At 37.4% G+C, this 22063-nt stretch overlaps 1 protein-coding gene across 2 annotated transcripts in view; it reads left to right on the top strand.

Annotated features, from left to right (window-relative positions):
* The first annotated feature begins 864 nt into the window (after positions 1-864).
* The window catches only part of exoc2 (exocyst complex component 2), a 53451-nt gene continuing 32252 nt past the window's right edge, over positions 865-22063 (top strand). Inside the window, exons 1-6 of one of the 2 annotated variants that reach the window (XM_024279068.2) lie at positions 865-943; positions 11215-11373; positions 14341-14517; positions 15673-15799; positions 17590-17703; positions 19465-19589. In XM_024279068.2, the coding sequence (XP_024134836.1) occupies positions 11256-11373; positions 14341-14517; positions 15673-15799; positions 17590-17703; positions 19465-19589 (661 nt within the window). In that variant the 5' untranslated portion in view covers positions 865-943; positions 11215-11255. Of the gene's footprint in view, positions 944-2383; positions 2402-11214; positions 11374-14340; positions 14518-15672; positions 15800-17589; positions 17704-19464; positions 19590-22063 lie in introns of those variants that run through there. The other variant, XM_024279069.2, reaches the window with a different exon arrangement.

The following is a 22063-nucleotide window of genomic DNA, read 5'->3' on the forward strand; positions in this document are numbered from 1 at the left end:
AATTTTACGGATATAATGCTAAATTCTCTCTAAATATTGAGTCTACAATATTATTTATGTATGGAACCCTCCGTCACTTGTAGAATCACCAGGTGGCTTGTGTGATATGCCACTGATGTTGTCATTCATTGGCAAAGGCACCGCTGAGACTGAGATCAAAATCTTCCATCGTCATTGCTGTAAGTAGATGTTTATGTAGATAAACAGCCTCTGTGTCACATCAGCATCTGTACAAATTCCCAAGTCACAGTTTGATCCCTCAATTATCAGATTGGACTGTGTAATTGGACAATATGTTTCCCTGGAGACTGGGCCTTGCCTTATCACAGAAATTCTTTCTGCCCTGCACAATTTGGTGAGATAAATGTAATGGTATCAGTGCTCTAGTGTGTGCCTGGGTGGTCTCTACTGCATTTCTAATGATGCTGCGCCTTTCCCAGAACAAGTGGAAATACCTCAATGATGCACCGTGAAAAGCGAGATGAGGAAAGAGCAAACCTCCCACTGGGCTCCTCTCACACAAAGGACATCCAACTCGCCAGAGGAGCACGCAGGTTTGCTGCACGATTTCTGTGCACTCTAGAAATAATGATCTCAACTACTCAAATCCCAGTCTTCATTAGATGTGATAACATGAAACATCAACTGACTTTGTTTTTTTTGGTTGTTTTTTTTTTCCAAGGCAAAATATTTAATAAAGGTAAATCAAAAGCTTAACAACGACTTTTTTCAATTAAAAATATTTCTCTAAAATATTTGTTTGTTACATTTTTATTACACTCTCCGAAGCCCTAATGTAACCATTTGCCATTTAATTCATCAAAGTTGATCGAACTTGTATTTTCGCTTCAATTTATTTTATTGTGAAGGCTTGGTCCGGAACTCGGTCCGGAAGTTCCTGTGGACTACAGGAAGTGGTTGCTGAGGCAAGCTACAGTTAACTGTGAGTTATCTTTTTCCCAGATTTTCTGTGCTATCTGTAAGACAGAATGACAATAATTAGAAAAATACACTTATAAATAGTAGTAGTATGTAAGGTTACAGCTTAAATAAATGACTGTCCAGATTTTACCTCGACGTCATTACAAATGTCGCTAGCAAAGGCTGCATCAGGCTAAAGGTAGCTAGTAAAACTGTCAACAAAACAATAATGGTTCCTTATAAAACCACTAACGAATGGGTTTTGCGTGTAATGCCACTAACTTGAAACGTGAATGACGGTTTTTGCAAAAAAAATATTTCGAGACTAGACCGAGGAAATAACAGTGTCTAGCAACGATAATATGAGTTTTAGCCTAAACAAGCGGGTTATATCTCACGATATGCGACACAAGTGTCATGTTATGAAAACAAACGTAAATTTGGTTGAATATTTTGTGAAGGAGTGCTTTAAGAAAATAAGGGGGCATTTTGTGGGACCTTGTATAATTTGCTAATTTAGACAAACACAGGAAACTCCAGTGATTTGCCCAAATTCTGTTCCCTGTACACGTAAAGTAAAACGACTTGTAGTTATTTCATAAGTAAAATGTCTAAATGTGGCTTTAATTAGGTTTCTATGTATTTATTTATGCCACCAAAACTTGGAACCAATTGGAATCGGAATGTTAAAAAAAAAAAATGTCTTCTTGAAGTGACATTAATAGGTATCCAGTAGATGTCACACAAATTTCCTATGAAAATGGGGTCGATTTACTAAGTGATTTTTTAGATTTCACCAAATAATAGCAAAAATGTGTCAGTAGCACTTTATTTTAAATTGTTTTTGTTAGAGAAGTTGATTTGTGAAATCAATATTAGAATAAAAAGAAATCATAAATTCAGTTATGTGTGTTAAATGAAATAGAATGGATTTTTTAATTTTTCCTAGTTGTCAAACATTCCCATAAACTCACTCCCACACTTGTAAGAGGCCTTCTTAAAAGGGCTGAAGCTATCTTAGCTGCGTATGGTGGGCACACATCATTTTTAATCCTGTCGAACATGTGTCAAAGTTGAGGCCTGGGGGCCGAATTCGGCTCTGGGGAATTATATCCGGCCCTCCAGATCATTTTATGTTTTTTTTTTTTATTAATGGGCCAATGTTATCTTGCGCTACTTTCTAACATATTATTTTGAAAAAATATATTTTTATAGAGGTTAAAATAATGAAAGTTATTTAAAGTTTAAGTTGATTTCTTTTGGAATAGTATTCCTGTCTGTTTTTATTTATAGTAATACTGAAAAGTTACATTTTTAAAGTTTTAAAAATTTAGTTTTAGTGTGTTCAATAATTGTTTATCCTCTTCAGCCCGTAACCTAAGCTGTGTTTTAGATTTTGGCACCCTGTGCGATTGAGTTTGACAACCCTGCTGTAGAAGATGAATGGAATGCCACATTATAACTGGATTTTATATTTTCAGTAAGTAGATTATTTCAAGTAAATAATTTGTGCAGTTAATATTTTTTTTTCATGAAGGAAACAACAGTTGCACTCACCATCAAAACTATATATTTTGTTTTTAAAAATATAAGTTTTTGATTTTTTTTTCTTTTTGCTTTAATTTTTTTTTTTTCAACCCTTTTCCAAAAATAGTAGTCACACCGTAGATTATCTTGAAAGCATGCACACCCTTGGCAATCCACACTGTGTCATTGTACATTCAATGGCTATATTCAGTGCTTGGTTTTGATAAAGTAAACCGTCCTGGGTTGTGTCCAGTTGGATAAAATCATACTTTTGTGGGCTCTGGCACAGTATGGATCTGGTGTGGTTATTAAACCTGCTGGAGGATGATTCTTCAAGGCTTCAACTTTAACAATATTATACATTGCATCATGCATCAAATACACAGAATGATTTGACAAAAAAATTAAAGTGAACTACAGACTAGAGGATATCATTCTATTCACAAAATACAACCCAAAGTTTAAATACTATTCTAACTAATATCAATGACTACATCTCTTTTCATCTGCATCAATACTATTATTATTGCATTGTTCTCTCGTTAATCACAGTAGTTACGTTCTGAAAATAACCTCTGATAAGTGAATTAAATTAAATTGTCATCTTTCCTTTTTTTTTACAATCATTCTAGATGTTTTAAGGCTATAAACTCTTCATGACACATTCTGTACACTTTTCCCAGACAGACAAGAACATTTCATACTTTTTTCTCTTGTTTACACACTCTCAAAGTTCAAGCCTTCATAGACAAATAATTACGGTATTAAAAAATGAAACCAAAGATCTGCTTGTGATAAGATGTATTTAAATTTGGCAATGCTAAACTCATTTTGTACTGTACAGGAAACACAGCAGACTGACGAGATTGATTTAATAGCCAATCAGAACACAGAACACAATGCGCTGTTACGAAAAACAAAGAAGCATGCAAAATTCCACAAAAAATATTAACAAGACAGCATACAGTGAACTGTGTGATAGCAAAGGACCTCTGTATTGCATTTAAGTATTCGTATCTTTCAAGGTCGCCTCACAAATGTATTAAAACAGACACAAAGATTGTCAGGGTTTTAAAAAATTGCAGTGTCAGTAAAAGTTTATATGTTACATTTTTTTATTGTAAGTGCTAAAAGTAAACTCAAAAAGAGGAGTTGTAAATCTTAATGTAGTGTATGGTGTCATGCAGTAGGCAAGGAGCAGATATGCTGAATGCTCTTGACCGAATGGTGGAAAGACAAGCAGGTGGAGAGGAGAGAACTTGGGGGGGGATCTTAGAGTGTTGGAGGACACCATAGAGATAGAGGAGAAGGATTTTAAACGTACTTACTTTGGAAAAATAATGTAGCATTTGTACTTTTTTGAAGTGAAACTCTTTGGCTGTTTGTTTATTTTACTAAAAAAATACTGACATCAATTGAATCTTAATAAACTAATTGGATGCTAAACATCAGGCCTGTACAGTTTCCCAGAAAAACTTTATAATTACTGCTGATGCCCACACTTACAAGGCCAAATTTGGAGCCCTTCTCTGATACTTCCGTAACATTAGCCCTTGGCAGAGAGGTGAAGGTGAAAACCAGAGGTGGGGGGGCTGCACTAATCCATTTCCTGTCCCTCTCTTGGGGCTCTAATTGAAAAATTTTGGGTGGCCCTGCTTGTTTGTTTTGGTGGACTGTGGTGGGTTGTGTCTTTTGGGGTTTTTCCTCGGCGACGAGGCGTGGGGCCTCGGAGTGAGTCGAGTGACGTGGGGGGGCGGAGGTAGGGGGTCACGCCGAGTGTTGTTTGCGCAGCAGTGGTTGACTCTTGCCCTTGCCCGCTCTCTGTGCAGTCTGCCCCCACCTGGTAGGCTCCACCTCCCTGCATGGAGAGGGCTCCATCAATAAATGAGAGGATTGGAAAAGCAGTTCTTACCCCTTCAAACTTAAGGAACCCATTTAGAAAAAAAAACGATTGATTATCCTTGCGAGCCTAATAAAATGTCCGTGTTTGTTGAGTAAGCAGCATTGTTTATATAACGTTCATCTCGTGTAGCTTCGGGAGATTCTCACGCTTCTTCGTGTAACGCAGCCAAGGAGCTCCTGGAGGTTTAGATTGCTCAATTTTGCCGTGTCACCGGGCAGAGCTGTCTGTCTCCAGCGTCCTAATCCTCCCAAAACATTTTCCTGTCGTTGCAGAGCTACTCTTCATATTTCTGTTTATTGGTACAGGATTTTTATATGGGAAATTGGGGACTTTGCTTCATGAAGCATAACTCTACGAAGCACTTGAGACTGACAAACAAACAAACACTTCTAAGCACAACAAAGCCTGTGGGCAGACATCGGGATAGTGAGCCAAGCGCGCACATCTGATCAGCCTGCCCTCATCCGCTATCATGGAGGGGTCTCTGGGTGAGCCCTGGGACTGGCCTGCAAGCAGAGGAGATGCTGACTCATTGAGTGCTCAGCACTCCAGGATACACTATCAATTGACTGCACATTTCCTGTCCACGGGATTTATTTATTCGAAATAGGATCCAGTTGACACATAATTTTTAGCTATTGGGTGCATTTACCCCCATCCACTTCCCAGACAAATGTGGTCGCTCGGCCGCGGGCGAACACTGAACAGGATTGTTTGAAGCTCCGCCCCGCCTGTTTCATCAGACCAGTCATCTCCAGGCGGGGTGATGTTTGGCTGGCTCTGTGCATTCAGAGGAGTCGGTAGAAGGATCTCTGATGGAATCTGGTGTTTGTGTAATGTTGGGGGGCACAGAGTGAAACGGCATTAGTAGATGTGTGTGTGCTGTGTTTGGGGGGGATGGATCGAGGGTGATGAGCTGCTTAAATGGGTCCCTTTGTGCCCGCTAAACTCATCACGCTCTCTTACATACACATTTTATGCCAATCATTGCCATATGTGAGTCACTTTTTACCTTTAGAAGTTCAAATGAGCCGAGTTATGAAAGCCTTATTCAGCATAGTAATGGGCTCCTCTGTCCTTGTGTGTGTGTGTTATCATTTACTGGGTCAGCTACTTTAGTAGATGGTCACAAAAAAGAAACAGAAATACAGTGGTGTATTAATGTGAAAGACAAACCATTTTAGTCACAAATGTTTTAGTTTTCACAGTAAAAAAACTTTTAGGTTTTAGCTTTTGTTTATTCCTGTCTGTTCACATAAGCTCAATTTAAAAGTAAAGAAATTAGTGTAATGTAGTCTACACAACACGTTAATATGTGGCCAAATTTTAATACATTTTGAAAAGAATACATTTCAATTAGGGTTGCCAAAAACGATGATTTTAATAGTCGACTAATCACTGATTTTTTTTTTCTTTTTTTTTTTTCCTGATTAGTCAACTAATCGGGTCACGCACAAAGTGGATGTAAAACACACGTCTTAACCAACATCAATTTTAAGCTAACAAAAAATAAGACGATGAAGATGATAGTTTATTAAACTTTTTATGAATCGTGCAGTCTCTGTCTTCATTAGTTTCTGGTATTAAAACAAGATTAAATCAAATGAGGGTTGTATCTGAAACAAGGAACTATTTTTCACAAAAGATAAAGTTTTAGCCTCACTGACTTAAATATAAAAAATGAATTTTTTTGGTGCTGAACGCTTTTAACTTTGCTCAGCTTTACTACACTCTGACTTTGTATAATATAAAAGATATCTTGGTTATTGGATAATTTGGGTTTGTATCTTTACTTGTTTTTCTCCTGAGTTTCCACGATGGGTGAATGTTTCTTTTATGAGATAAATTAATTTCAGTTCAAAAAAGTTGTTCATTTAAGTAAATTCTAATAATATAGCTTAGCCTATTTTTGCTTCCTTTTTTCTAGTTGTTTGACTTTAAAGCAAAATATTTGTTTTTTAGTTTAATGAATGAAACAACAAATGTATCATCTTGTGTGAAAAAATAAGGAGGAGAATGGAGAATTCTGAACCTTTGCTTCTATCTGGCCAAGTTATTAGTTAAATATATTAATAAAGTAATTTTTTTATTATTATTTATTTTTCTCTTTTTTTCCTTCAGTATTATTACGTCTACAAGTTTAAGCACAATATTTGTCTGCACTATATTTGTCTGAAAAATTTGATAGATCATAAACTTAAAAGCATTATTATCTTATTTCAGGGTCACGGGGTTGTCAGGGTTGACCCCGCTACTGTCAGGTGAAGGCGGGGTACACCCTGCACACTTTAAAGACCCATTCCGATCATCATTTGATCTATTCTAAAAGCTGTCCCAGTGTATTTTAATTATGATTGTGCTGTTTTAGCCAAAATAAAAACATCTGTGTCATTTCCTACGACATAGTTTCTGTAGAGCGGCAGGAGTTAATCAGAAATTCACCTCTGAGTTGTGAACAACCCGTCTCCTCCCTGTTGCTGAGATACAATATTGATATGCTGCAATGATTCCACACAGTCCAGAAAGTGTGTCACTTGTTGGCAGGACTGGGAAACAATCTCAAACCTTCTGTAGAAACTAGGGCCGGCCTGTTTGTTTGTTAGTTGGTGTCCAAGGAACACAAAACTGCATTTTTAGCCTTTAATGAAAGAAGGTGTGGTTGGATGCTTAGAGGATGTCCAAGGCAAAAGGGGCTAAATCTAGCACTTCTGTTATCATCAAACAAATTTGCTGTGTATAATGGGACACAGCTTGATCCACGTTGAAAGAAATTGGGGTGCCACCTGAAGGGGTTATTCAAAGCCCCCTACAGGCGTTAGCTTTAAATCTCCTGCAGAAAACACTGGCGAAACTACAAAAAATGGTAGAAAGTTGAGAAAAGGGAAAAAAATTGAATTGGACACTTAAAAACTGCAGTCAAAAGTGTTTGCTTACCATATTTGTGGGGTAGTTGCAGCTAAGTGTGACATGGTACCTGTCCTTCATGAAGGGGTGCATCATTTAAGCGAGTGTGCACGTGCACGCGTGCACAGCGCTGTTACAGAGAAGGGTCTGGGCAGTGTTCCCGTGTCCATGCACAGCCCCCAGAGTAAAGTAAACACAGCGGCTCTTTTCTCATCCCAGCCGTCAGCAGGCTCTCCCCAGGCCCGAGCCAGAGACCACACACCCAGACCACACACACGCACTCATGCACTCACACACACACACAAAAACTGCCCAGACTTCTTTGCAGATCCTTCCACATACTCGCATACGCTCAGACCACACAACACCAACTCGGGGCCCCTCGCACGCAACCTTGCTGAGCTGTCATTCCGCGCGCCGTATGCATGCGTGTGAGTGTGCGAAGGCCGGCTTCGCGCGTGTTTATTCACGTGCATTTTTAAGATTAGGGGGATCGGATAAAAACACTCCTGGAAGCGGAGTCAGAACCGGACAAAGCTAAAAAAGCTCTGTCCTCCACACCTCGCCACTCCCACTCTAAACATGTGGGATTGATGAAGAATATGCCAGGCTCTTGTTCTGGGCCTGTTAACCTCTTATCTTCATCATGTCAGATCCCTAGCCCCTTCATTTCCTCTGACAAGCGCAGGGCAGCAGCAACAACACGAGGTAAATCCCTCTGGAGGTTTCTTGTTAGCTTTGCAATGTCAGGGCAGTTGAGGAGTGAAGGAGCTGTCCCAGAACAGTGCTCAGAAAGATTCCCACACCTGGAGAGTCTGGCCTGAAAGAAATTCTGCATCTTTTCATCAACTTGCTGCAACTAATAGTTTTTCAAATGGGACAAATAGAAATTCTTCAAATGTTTTAAACAAAAAAAAACTTTAAGAAACAGATTAATTGCGTGTTTTAGATGCAGCTAAACTATTCTGCCTGCTGTAGATCATTGATTTGCAGCTATTTATTTTATGTTAGGTGGTATTATTATTTTTAAAGATGCTTATATGCACTATAATAAATAATTTTTGGGGCAGTAGTGGTAAATAAATGCAGTAAAAAAGGTAATTTCTATAAAAAAAATAAATAAAATGAAGTTTCCTAAAAATTAAAACTATTTAAAATAGCAAAGCATTAGAACAATGTTTTAAATGCAGAAGTGTTATTTTTTTATTTTATTTTGTTATTACCTCCTTTCTAAATACCTGAATGACCCAGATATGTGCCCACATACCACCACTCAAACAAAAAATGGGTCAGGTCTGGTTGAACAGCTTTTACACACTCAGGTGGGACACAGATAAGTTTTTAAATGTTAACTTATCCACAGACACTATATTGTTTCCACTGGATGAGTTGGAAAAAGGCCCAACCTCCAAGTGAGGAGCGTTCTGATATGTTTTGTTCGGATCTGGCAGGAAAGTGCAGTCTGTCAGACCCATTTTTATTTGCAAGAATGCGTCTTTTTTTCAGAGCCAATTTTTGTCTGGCAGTGATATCCTCCAAAATTTAAAGACTTCTTCCTTTTCAGATTCAGACAATTTTTCTTTAATTTAGCTGTCAAGCATAAACAGAAGTGATGACATTCTTCCACTTTGCCTGTAGAGAAACCCGTTTTGAATGTTAAACCATGTCCAAACTGTAAAGGATCTCCTAGAACCAGACCCCTTTTGTATTGCCAGATTTTATATCATCCTCCTATTATTATAATTTCTGTTTCTTCACATTGGTGCATACTTTGTAAATCCTGCATCTGTGTGAAAGGATGCTACCACAGTCTTGCTGAAGGTCCGCTCCGTGTGAACTTCTGCGTTTGTTTGTGACTGACGTGTTTTGGCCTCAGAGCAAAAAGCCCATCCGACTCGACAAAGTCGCTTCAGAGAGCCTGAGATCGGTCAGCCTTTCTTTCGGGACCTGGCAGTAATTTATTTGCAAACATCTGTGCCGCTGAAATGCATCCTTTCAAATTTTTTTCCCCCTCATTTGGGAACTGTTCCCTTCCTTTTCTTCGGTTACTCAACATGAAGTGATTTGCATGGGTGCTCCTTCTTTGGTGCCATAATCTGTACAATATTGCATGGGCTTTTGAGGAATGATTGGGCAGAGCAGGTTTATTTATCCTGCACTGTGAGGTTTACATTCTTCCTTTCCTCCCTGCTCTCTGTCTACTCCTTCATTCTTGGCTGTCTTTCCGATTTTCCCCATTATCTGTAAGATAGCTGCTGTGCTGCACTCAATGTTTGGAGACTTTTGGGGGGAAGGTTACTGCCAACCAAATACTGATCATATTTTAGTATTAAAAGCTTCAGAAAAGGCGCTGAAAGAAATGAGGAAAAACTTAAGTTGTATGTATTGTACACTTTAGTAAAGGTCAAGGTAACCAAGGTCATTAGGAGCTAAACAGTAAAAACCAATCGTGCAGTCATCACCACCTTTTAGCAGTCTATGTAAAATTTAGAATGAGAAATTTGTAAAGATTAATGCATTTTTTAACCAAAAATACTCATCCTTGATAAAAAGAAAAGCTTTCGTAAAAGTCTTTATTTTTCAGTGAAACCAATATCATTTGTTGTTCACTTTTCCATAAGGTTAAGTTCTGTTAAATAAACAATCACACAATGACTCATCAAATCTGTTATGCATCCATAATTCTGTCAGTGATGTAAAAGTATCTCTAACTTTTACTGATATTTTTTTTTAATTATTGATGTTTTCTTTTGCTTTAAATTACAATTCATAATACTGCACATAAATACTATTGTTTAAATTTATTTTTCAGTGTTTAAGTGAGTGATCAGTCTTAAATCAAATACTTATATATATATATGAAACAATGATAACTTGGAGACTCAAACATTATAATGAAATTTGTTGATATAAAGACAAAAATATAAATAATTGTCATAAATATGCTGTTTATGCTTGAAAAAATTATAAACCTACTGAATACTTTTTCATTTAGATAAATGTCAGTTAAAGATGATCACTTTGACTAATTTCTACCACAGACCTCTGTTTCCCTCGGGTTTCACATAAGCTGCAGTTGAGGTGAAAATTGTCTTTATTCTACATTTGTCTTACAAAAAAGAATAAAACCTTTTATAACAAAAGATTTGCAAGACAGAACAACTTGGTTTTACAACTGTAAAAGGGTCCGAACTGATGCCTTCAAATATTATCATCGTTTGAAGGAAATGCACCACAGAATGTTTGTTTTCCTTAAATAGACTAAACATGAAATCAACATATTGGTGTTTTTTTTTCCTTGAGTGAGACACTTTCTCTCCAAAGCCAGTGCTGAAATTATTGTTTAAAACTCATCTGCATGCCTTTTAACCAGGACCAGAAAAAAAGGAGCACATTACTCCAATATTGAAATCTATGTATTGGCTGCCAGTTAGCTTTAGGATACATTTTTAATATTCTTTTGTTAATCTATAAACCTCTTAATAGAATTAGACATTCATTTTTATCAGAATTATTTGTAGTTTATGACCCTCCCAGAGCCGTCAGGTTCAGGTCTGCTGGTGGTCTCAAAGGTCAGAGCAAAAACCCAACAGTGAGGCCACATTTCAGCACTGTGTGTCTCGCCTGTTGAACCGCCTGGCTGAAGATGTTAGGACTTCATGCACTGTGGAGTTTTAAAGCAAATGCTTAAAACTCATCATTTTAGCTCAGCTTTTAAGTCATTTTTACATTCCAGCATGTTTTAATTTTATCTTATGGACTGTTTGTTTTTTTTAGTAGGATTTCTACTACTTTCACTTCTACATTTATTATTTATTTATGTAAAGCACTTTGAGGTGTTCTGTAGCAGGAAACGTGCTTTATAATTAAAGCTTGAATTTTCTGATTTTCCACAGATGGTTGTCATAACACCCTGAGTCCTCCTTTTCTGACTTTTTTTTTCCCTTTTCCATGTCCAGGCGTTGATTGACCCTCGAGTTCCTGTTTGTCTGAGGCCGCCATGTCACGTGCACGTCCACCCCCGCTGGTCACGGGCATCTCCCCCAAGGAAGGAGCAGCTTGGACCAAAGTCACGATCCGTGGGGAAAACCTGGGCACGGGTCCAGCAGATCTTATTGGTAATAACATTTTCAACCGCTCAGCAAACCACTTAAAAGTCTAACATACACTTTTTACTTTAGTTTAATGTTTCAACATTATTTTTCTGTAATGTAATATTAATATTCACAGGAAACGATTGTCATACTTCTACTTTATGTGCTTCCCAAAAGTGTTATTCTTTTTTTTTTTCAAAGTAAAACATGCATATGTGAATTCATTACATCACATAAATATACAACTCCTATTTTAAAGCTCAGATGTAAATATACAAGATGTCAACAAGCTGTAAATATAACACGATTTTGGTTTTATTCTAAATAATAATTATTAGAGTTCTGCTGTATTAACTGTTGTTAACATCTCTCATTAACAAACCACGGCAGCCGTTGTTTAAACAAGCTTTTATAAAGTTTCTCTCTGTTTACATGGAAAGTAAGTGGACGGGTCACCGATGTTTGGCGCTTGTCTATAATCAAGTTGTCAGTGCCATTCTTGGGATTTTGCTTCTTAGGGCTGATATGAATGTTTTTAGTAATTCTGGGGCAGAATTAAAGGAAACTTGTCAGAATGCTGCGTTAGCTCATGTAGTTTATGACTGCCGTCTCACAGGAGGAGAGAATGTTGATCACCTGTCTGTATCTGTGAAAGATCCCTCTGCTATTCTAAAATGCTTCCTATCAGAAATAAAATTATGTATTCTTAGCTGTGATGTTTAGGGAATAGATGGGAACATTTACTCTAATCTATTACTGTATGTAACTTTGCAACACAGACTCAACTTTATATAGTAAAGGATGCATTAAGGTTAAATGTTTTGCAGGAAAATGGATCAGGTTTAAGCTTTTATTAAGAAAGTAATTTGTTGGTGTTTTAGTTTGAGATTGTATTTTTAGTGAATTCTGACTTGAATTTCAGTTATTTGTGTTTTCTCATATATTAGACAATATTTAGTTTTTCAAATTAAAAAGTGAAGAGAAAAATGTGAACAAAATTTGCTGCACATCCTGCAGGCAATTCTTTTTTAAGTTAACCTAGAAGTGTTTGTGAAAAGTTAACTAGATTCTAGAAAAACAGTTGTTAACAGAGATCCTAAATTCACAAATGTAGAAAAATGTTTTCAGGTTTATACGCATGTGCTGTACATTCTTTCATGCACAGCAATCAATACACTTTCCAGAACAACGATGCACCTTCAGATCCAATAAATCGCAATACTGGGCATTAAAGGAAAAAAACACGTAACATAAGTTTTTGTCAATTAAAAACTGTTCATCTTTCAGATTTATTGCTTTGTCTGTGTGGTTACTCTTAATTTACTTACAATTACAATTAGCAGTTTCTGCAAGGATAGCAGTGAAGGAGCAGCTCTTCATCTGTAAGATACTCAGCTAACTTTTTAAACTTCTTACAAAATAAGAGTGTCCCCTGCAGATACTCTAGTGCTGAACATTTTTTTTTAATATTTGGAGGTTTTAAGCTCATTTTGTTGTTATTTGTAAAAAATCAAATTGGTAAATTTATTAACTCTGCTGCTCAAGTGAAGTTTTTTTTCTTTTTTAATTGTTGTGGTTTGAGAATTTTAAAAGCTTTTTAATTCAATTTTGTGATGAAAGGCTAAAAATAAAATGTACAAAATTTAGAGAAAACATTAAAACATATTTTTAAGAATTTTTTCTCAACAATATATAAAATGAAGAACATCTGCTTCAATATAAACATGAAAATAAATTTGGAACTTTTCTTTTAAAATTCAAGATTATTATCATTTTAGATGATTTTCTGTCATTTGTGCAGTTTAAAATAAACAACATGAAGTAGACACTGTCAGGTAATTTTTTTTATTAACTAGTTTAAAAAAACTAATGTAAAACTTTGATCATGAAACGTTTTTTTTCACATAAAATTTTTAATCAGTCTTATTCTTGTTTTTGCCACATCTGTATCTCCATGCTTTTTAACCAGGGGTGTGTCATCATCCTTTTGTTTATTTATTTAGCTTCCTTTGAAATTCTCTTTGATAAATGTGGGAAGTGATCTTTGAATTTTAGTACAGACTCACAAGAAAAAAAATCTGTTTGTTTGTTTTACATCATTTGGGCACTCCAGCACTCCATAAAGAACAAAAATATAAAGCACAGTGCATTGATATTTAACTGTAACAAATTTGAATGATTTTCATGCTTTTTTTGTTGTTTGTTTGTTTTTAGAAATTTGACAGCCTAAATTTGATCTGTTTGAATCGTCCTAGAACCCACCTCCATCTTGGTCTCATTAAGCGTTTGAGGGTCATTTTTTCTTCACTCCTGTTTTCTCTCATATTTGCCAAACTCATCCTCCGCAGAAAGCCGAGAACGCCGCTCCCACTTGGACTGCAGCGCGCCGGCCAGCATGTTTCCCAGCATCCCCAGGGCCCCGACATTAGATCATTAGATATGCACAAATGTGCGCGAGTGCTTATGCACTCAAACCAAGCGGGCAGCAAAGAACAGAGGCAGGAAACGGGGCTCTAATGGGCGTATTATTCATGGTTTTATGGGCTATTGGTTGATTAGCTCTCGCAGGCTTTCCTGGCGTTTGATGGCTCACACGTGAAGCGTCCTAAATCTGCTGAGCGGGAAACATCCCCCTGTGTCATCTCGTGCCCAAGCGATGTTCAAGAGGGTTTAAAGAGAGGCTGACAGATGCAGGAGCACATTGTACCAGTAATGAGCCACTTAGCACTGAAGAGACACAGATTAACTTTAGGAAGCAGAGTGAGATGAAGGAAGATCAAGGCCACCCACACCCGTCATGACCCCAGCGTGAACTCTGACCCCCCTGCTGACAGTTTGACTTAACTCGCTGATAGATGTCCGCGCTGTCTGAGTGAGCGCCTCTCTTTTTTTATGGACTGTGTGTGTTGTGAGCTACAGTTTGTTTGTTTGTTCTGTCGGCGTGTGTCTGTTATCTCTCACCCCCTTTTCTTTTTTTTTTCTCACTCCCAGGTCTATCAATCTGCGGGCACAACTGCATGCTGACGGCCGAATGGATGTCCGCCAGCAAAATAGTGTGCCGCGTGGGGCCCGCCAAGGACGACAAGGGGGAGATCATCGTCACCACCAAGTCGGGAGGTCTGGGCACCTCCACAGTGTCCTTCAAGCTCCTCAGACCCGACAGGATTGGTGAGACTTTAGACCAAAAACATTTTTTGGAAAAATAGTGGCAGATGTTGAAACATTTTAAAAAATCTTAGAGCAATAAGTTATTTTTTAAACCATTTTCTTTTTTTTTCCTAAATTTGTCAACCAATCTTGTTTTGATCAAATAAATTAAGACACATGAAAACACATTTTATGAGTTTTAAAGCTAAAACTACATTAATATTCAATGTTTTTAGCCATACATCAACCAATAGAATACATTTGTTTTGACCAAAAACTAGTGCAATTTTGTCGACAAATACAGTTTTATGAAGTAAATCCCACACCGCTGCTGATGTTAAAAGTAGATAAATGTTTATTTTACTTAGTTACAATGTATTTATCAGCTAAAATAAGTTTTATCAAGCTGCTTTTGTCTTTTAAGGACATTTTTTGTTGCTTTTTTTGTTTCTTTTTTCAAAATTTATGGCAGGTTTTGTAGTTGATTCTTTTTTTTTTTGTCTTTCCAAATTGGAAATTGTGAACGAACCCTTTACTGTTATATTAAAGATCCACTCCGATTACCTTTTGATCTATTTTCAAACTGTTCCCAGTGGTCTTTTAATTAGGATTTTTGTCATTTTTTTGGGACATAGTTTTTTCAGAGTAAAAGCAATTCCTTAGAAATCCGCCCTTAAAATTGTTATGTGGGATTGTTGGCACAGAGCAACCCCGCCATCTGTACTCCGCCCAGTTGCTGAGAGCTCTTTGTTTACACGCTTTTCCGCTAACTTACAGCCCATCAATAACCTTACACATCAGTGCAACAAATATGACTGCCGGTAGTAATATTGGAGCCATCCAGCCGTACAGTTTTAAGCCAGATGCCATCTCAAATGAGAAAAACTGAGACTTTTTCCATTTTTTCATTTGCTCCTGATTCACAGCGATTTGAATAAAGAAATACTCATTCAATTTAAAGCTTTATTTCCTTAATATATGTCCTCAATCATCAGGAGAATGCATCAGAAACTCGTAAAAATTTTCATCAGAATGGGTCTTTTAATAAGCTTAAAATAAGGCAAAGTTCCAGTAAGAAACGACTAAAAGTTGGTGTTTGTGCACGATGTTGTGTATTTGCACAGCGTCTTACGTAGTTAACATCTGGGGTTGGTGCCCGTCTGCCCTCCGCCGCAGGTATCCTGGACCAGTCGGCGGTGTGGGTGGACGAGTTTAACTATTACGACATGAGGACGGACCGCAACAAAGGAATTTCCCCGCTCTCCCTGCGTCCCAGCAATCCGCTGGGCATCGAGAAAGACAAGTACGGATCTGGCGCATCCAGACACACACACACACTGCAGCACCGGCACAATCACGCTGCTGTAAACACAAGCGCTCTGGTCACTGAGTCATGGTTTATGTTCCCAAACAGAGACAAATTCTCCCCATATGTTGGTATTTGAAATATTATGCCCACATGGAAATTGCTGAACAGCCTGTAACCGCTCCACAGACACAGAGTGGAAACGACATAATTACGTACAAGCTAAGAGAAGGACAACATGGAGATACGTGGAGAGATCTCTGGACAGCGATGTCGATCCTACACCGGGAAGCGAGCGCAGAGGTTGCAACGTATGCTTTGTGTTGTCATGTTCTGGTTTAGTATTTGTTTGGTTTAAAGGGGCCGGGGCAAGTGACCGCTCGTGGCCAGAGGCTAGACCTACATAAACAGGCTCCACTATTGCCCCGGAATAATGATCTGCACACCGCGTGTGTCGCACAAAGGTGTTTGTAAGGAGATATTTTTTTCTTTTCTCTCATTAATTCTTTCGTCAGATTTGCAGCATCTGTTCCAAATATTATATTTGGCTGAACTTGTAAGGAAAGAGTTGAGAGAAGAGTCAATATTGGGTGAATGTAACGCGTTTCTTCTTTACTGTAAGCTGCAGATCTCTGCCAGGAAAGGATTGCATCAGCAATCATGCAAAGCAACACAAACCAGCTGAGTTTCTGCACTTGAATAGGAAAAAGACACCTATACAGATTTGGGACACCATATTTATTTAAATCTGCACCAGCATTTAAGCTGTTACATGCAAATACAATGAAACTATAAGACAGAATCACGATAGTCTCCATTTAAATTTTACATTTTTTTAATAAATTAGTTTTCTGGAATTAGAATCTTTCCTAAATAAAAGTTTGTATTTTCCTAAAATTCCCTTTAAAGAAAATCCTCAAATAAGTCAATTATATCTGTATATTTCCAGAAAATTTTGCAATGTTCAATTTTTTTTATTTTATTTAGATAAGATGTGGACAATTGTTCCTAATGTCCAATCAGATATCTGTGAAAAAAGCAAAGTGTCACGTTTAAATCAGAATTCATCACATTTTCTTTTTCTACACTGTTTTGTAAAAGAAAAAAACTTTTATTTAACTTCTAAAATCCTTAATTTATTCAAAAAACTTTTTTTTCCTACAGATTTCACACAAATTAGATTTTTTTTTTGTTGTTTCCCAAATTCTTTAGGATGAAAAAATACTTTTTTCAGTCTTCTTATTAAAAAATATGTACATGTATGAAAAGTTACAATAATGTGCTGCTATGAAAACTGATGCGGTTTTAAGCTTTTGTTCTTTTGCAAAAAAAGCACGACAATGTTTGTAACCTAATCTATATGATTCTTTTGGGTTTCCATGCATTTGTGTGTGTATATGTGCATGTATGTGTGCGTGTGTGAGTGGGGGGGGGTCAGTTTGTGTAAACCACAGGTCATTAGCAGAGATCAAGCTCTCCTAATGAGTGCTGGGTCCTCCAGGGGCATCCAGGCGTCACACAATGCACTTCCCACGCCAGGCTCTCCTCCAGCCTGCTGCGCTCTCTGGCTGCACACTGCCCCCTGCTGGAAAACTTGACAAAAATCACTTCAATTTTCCAGCCATATCCTACTTTTACATTAATATTGTTTTTTTTTTTCAGTTTCCAGGTCACTCTCCCTAACCTTTTTAAGCTGTTTCTTAGGGAATTCCAGTTTGTTGACTGCATGGTTCGTTTCTTCATTTTTTTTCTTCTTGTTAATGCAGCTTCAACTTCTTTCGTTGCAGAGGAAAAGTCCCACAGAAAGACATCGAGCAGATTTTTCCAGGAATGAGTGGAGACTTCACCAGTGAGAACTTCTCTGCCACCTGGTACCTCATAGAAAACCACACAGGCTCCAGGTAGAACCATCTTCACACACCATCATCATCGTTAACACGACTGCTTTTGAAACCTCTCCACCTTTCTAAAAACATCAAATGGCATGTGATTTGGGGGTTGAAATGCTTTTCTTATAACATTTCAAAGATATGATTAAGTATTTATAACTTTATAGTCTTGAATTGTAAGTTTGGATGAAGAGAGCTCAAACTGGAGAAGCATCTTCTCTGTTCCTTAATCACTAAATCTGGAGTAAAAAGATGATCAAATTGGACCAAAGAAAGCAGTTAGTGTCTTTATGAACATTAGGGGTAAGTTAAGTATAAAAAATCCAATTTTTGGGAGGATTACAGATTTTGTGTTAATATTTTTCTAAACGGTTGTTAAACTGAATGTGTTTCAAGTAGATTTTTCAAATAAACGTTATTCTACCTTTAAAAACATCATGTATTTATTTTAATTACTTCAGAAATTGAAAATCAAAGTCAGCTGTCTTCTTTCTAAATTCAGCTGTTTCAATAGAAATCCTGAAACCGATTTCAGTGCCGTTCTTGGACTTTAGAACTGGATTCCTCATCTCGGTGATCCTGTCACTACGGGCAACTGCATTTGGTTTGTGAGGTTCCATCTTCAAAGGCTCTCCGCCCTGCCAGCCTTCCCTGGAATAATCTGCAGCAACTGGAATTTTCAAAAACATAAATCAAATTATTTCCTGAGCAGTCAGATTTAAAATCTTAATGAAAATTGCCACAGATCACAACAGTAAACAGAAACAAAGCCAAAGAAAGGACAATATGTACCCGTGACTCAAGATCTGGCCGTCCTGCACCCCACTGCTCTTTTGAAAATTCTACTTGAAGCATTTAGAACTAATTTTTCTTTTTTATTTATTTTTTATTTATATTGCTTGTTCTCAATATGTATTACACAATGTCTCTATGTTGTAAACCTGGGTTTAAAAATCCTCACAGGGAAGTGGATACATTTTAATTTTCCAATTAATAGTGCAAATTCAAACAGGGTGGTGTGATATAACCATGTTTTTATGTCAGAACGTCTGTTTGCAAGCTAAAGTTTAAAACTTTTTTTCTGTTAAAATTAGTTTCTTCCAAGTAAAGGAAATGCAGCCGCACATCCTGTAAGTTCTTCAGAAGCAAAAACCTTTCACCCACATTCAAAACAAACGGCTGATTTGAATGGAATTAATCTGTCAATTAATCAAGGAGCCTAAAAAAATTATCAATACATATTTACTGATCAAAATAAGCCATGTCGATGACAGTATTTGACATAAATGACGTTTAAATGTGGAAAATTGGAGGATTTAGAGTTTCTATTTTTTTCTGACTCTTCAGGATGTCAATGAGGTCCCAACCGAGCGTGCTCTTCATTGAAGAGGGAGGTGTGCAGACAGGGTAGCCTGCTGACCTCCAGTGTGTCATGTTAGGGCGTGAGGAGAGTTATTTTGGACACTCCTGGCTTCCTCTACCCCCTCCTTCTCATTGCTTAGCCTTCCAGTAACCCAGACCCCCAGGATCCAGAATGACCAGGGGCCTCTGTTTGGACCTCAGCGGGTGACTGTTTCTTCCTGCAGAGGAAACCTCACTCAGAGAACTTGACATGCAGACACACGTACTTACAGTGTGCCCAGATGTGTGCGCAGAAACTATCTGTTAATGTGCAAAAAGGAATAGTAGACATTTGTTGCATTCTCGTGTCTCTCTATACTTTTTAATCTGGTTCAGTAAAAAAGCTAATTCTGTTTATTTCTGTTTTCTCAGCTTTGACCAGTTGAAGATTGCAGCGAATCACCTGAAGAAACAGGCCACCAAAAAGAACGAGGGGAGTCTGTCTTACGTGAAGGGAGGCCTCAGTACTTTCTTTGAGGCTCAGGACGCTCTTGCAGGTGAGAGGACTGAGGAGATGTACGGAGTCAACTCAGGATCAGCTGGAATTGAATACAAAAATAGACATTTTATATTTGAAAAAAAAAAAAAACCCTTCAACTTGAAAGTACACATTGTAAATTTCTAATTTGAAGAAATACTGAATCCTTTAAAAAAAATGAAACTATAAACCTAAAACGTTTACCAGATTTTCTGTGAAGGCATTTCATCAGAAAAAAGACTGTTTTTGTTTCTTTTGAATGAGAATTGCTCTCTCCATGCTGCAGATAGAGATGCCAGTGAGACAGCTGCTAAAGTGCCATCAACAAAGTGAAAATGAAATAATATATATATATATATATTTTTTTTTTTAAAACAGACAAAACTAATAAATGGTTCCATATGAGCTAGTCATGAAGACTCATCAAATTCATGCCACAACAATTACTTTAAAAGAAAGTCATTGTTAATTTTAAGAATTTTTAATGGAGATATGAATCACATCTGATCAGAAATGTTCAATAGTTCTGAGGATCCTAAAACTACAGTCAGCAAACTTTCTCACATGACTCATTATCACCTATTTTTACTAATTTAGAGTTACCTATTTTTTTCCTGTTGACTTTTTTTGCTTGACTGTTCAATGTACTTCACAGAAGAACTCTGTTTAAAAGTGTTAAATAATAAAATAAAGTTAATAAAATAAAGGAAAAAAAATTGATCTGTTTATAAAATGTCTTCATTTTCTTAAATGTGTCACAAAATTGGCAGATACTCAAAATCCAATGACTCTGATTGTGGCCAAAAAAAGAACCTGATCAGGACATTCTTAGTGGTTTTATTCTTCTGAAGTTTCGCACATCAAAGGAGGAATGACACAGGCGGTGCCAACAACAGACGTCATGTCAATTTTGTCCCGGTAGCCAATAGGCTCAAGGCCCCGCCCCCACAAAAAATCTGATTCAACACTGAAAGTGTAGTGTGAATTTGAAGCATGCATCCATCTCATTTGGGGTTCCTGAACCCTTCTTGCTGTGAAAGCTAATCACTGCACCACTGTGCACCCTAGAACATTCTGAATTAAAGCAGTAAATCGAGGAATAAAAACAAAGGGGGAAAAACAAAAAGCTGAAATTGAAAACAGCAGCTGTTACAAATAACATGAACTTTCCCTTGGTTGCATTTTTAGTAATTTAGTTTGTTTTTTTAATTCAAGTTACAAATTCAAATGTTTAATTCTTTCAAGTTTACATTGTCTTTTTTTGAGTTTCAAACTTTCAATTTTTGTTTCCACATTTAGAATCTTATTCATTCACATTACGCTGATCCTGATTTGACCTCATAGAGGTGCGGCAGTCAAGACGCAGACTTTTAAACCATCTCTCTTCATTTTTGCTCAGAAAAGAGTTCTTTTTTTTGGGGGGGGGGCTGCAGTGTGTGGCTTTGGGGCTTTCTTTCCACACATGTGGTTTAGCAGCAGTTGATTAAGGGGGCTCATTTGGACGCTGTGTGAAAACCCTCCGTCCGCCAACCACAACACGGCTAATTCACCTCCATCAAAATGAGATCAGCTCTCACCTGTCACGCGCTCCCGCTCCGCTCCGAAAAAGCGGTTGCACGCAAACACACGCTCGCTGACCTTGAGATGCCAGAGGGATTTCAAGGTAGCCGACTGACTGCTGTCGCTCTGCCAGGTACACCAAGTCAATTGTTCGCTTCATCATTCATGCTTTTGTCTGTTTACCCTCTGCTCCCGCCGTAGCCGCTCAGTTACTTCCCCTTACTATTTATATGTGCACTTTTTCTTCCTCCATCTTTATTATTATTGCTTTCCGCATGTTTGCGCCTCGGTTGGAAGAGAGGCAGTGTTTTCATTGTTTGCTGCTGAATCTAAATAAACCGAGCGGCCCAACACAATGCGAGCCAGAATATTAGGACTGATAATGGCGATAACAGATCCAATATGACCAATGGGAACAATGCGGAGTGATTCTCACGTTCAGACTGAGCGTGCCTACTGTGTGCCCACTGCCCCAATAGGAAATGTACAGTCTCCAAAGAATCAGGAAGCTGAGCTACACAGATATACTCAAGTGACCTGGACATGTATAATTGATGCTTTGTGGTCAGTTTAAAACCTCCCTACTTTATGTTTGGAGAATATTTGACCTTTTTTAAATTTTAAACCTGTTGAGAATTAAGAGAGAAGACGTCAGAAAATAAATTCTATTAACTTAAGTTCAAAGAAATCAAGAAATCTCTACAAGATTTTGATTTTTCTCCATAAATAAATAGGCAAATACTCAAAGTAGAAATGCAAAAGCTACAAAAAGAATATTAAAACTATCATTTAATGTATAAACATTAAATAGATGCTATTTAAGATAATTGGTCTACATGAAGGATTTTATAAGAAAACTATAAATAATATTTGACAGAGATTTGTAGCTTTTTCTCTTTAAAGTTTGGCTTTAATTTTGAAAGGTAATTTTCA

Source organism: Oryzias melastigma, linkage group LG4, assembly GCF_002922805.2.
Source record: "Oryzias melastigma strain HK-1 linkage group LG4, ASM292280v2, whole genome shotgun sequence".
NCBI lineage: Eukaryota > Metazoa > Chordata > Actinopteri > Beloniformes > Adrianichthyidae > Oryzias > Oryzias melastigma.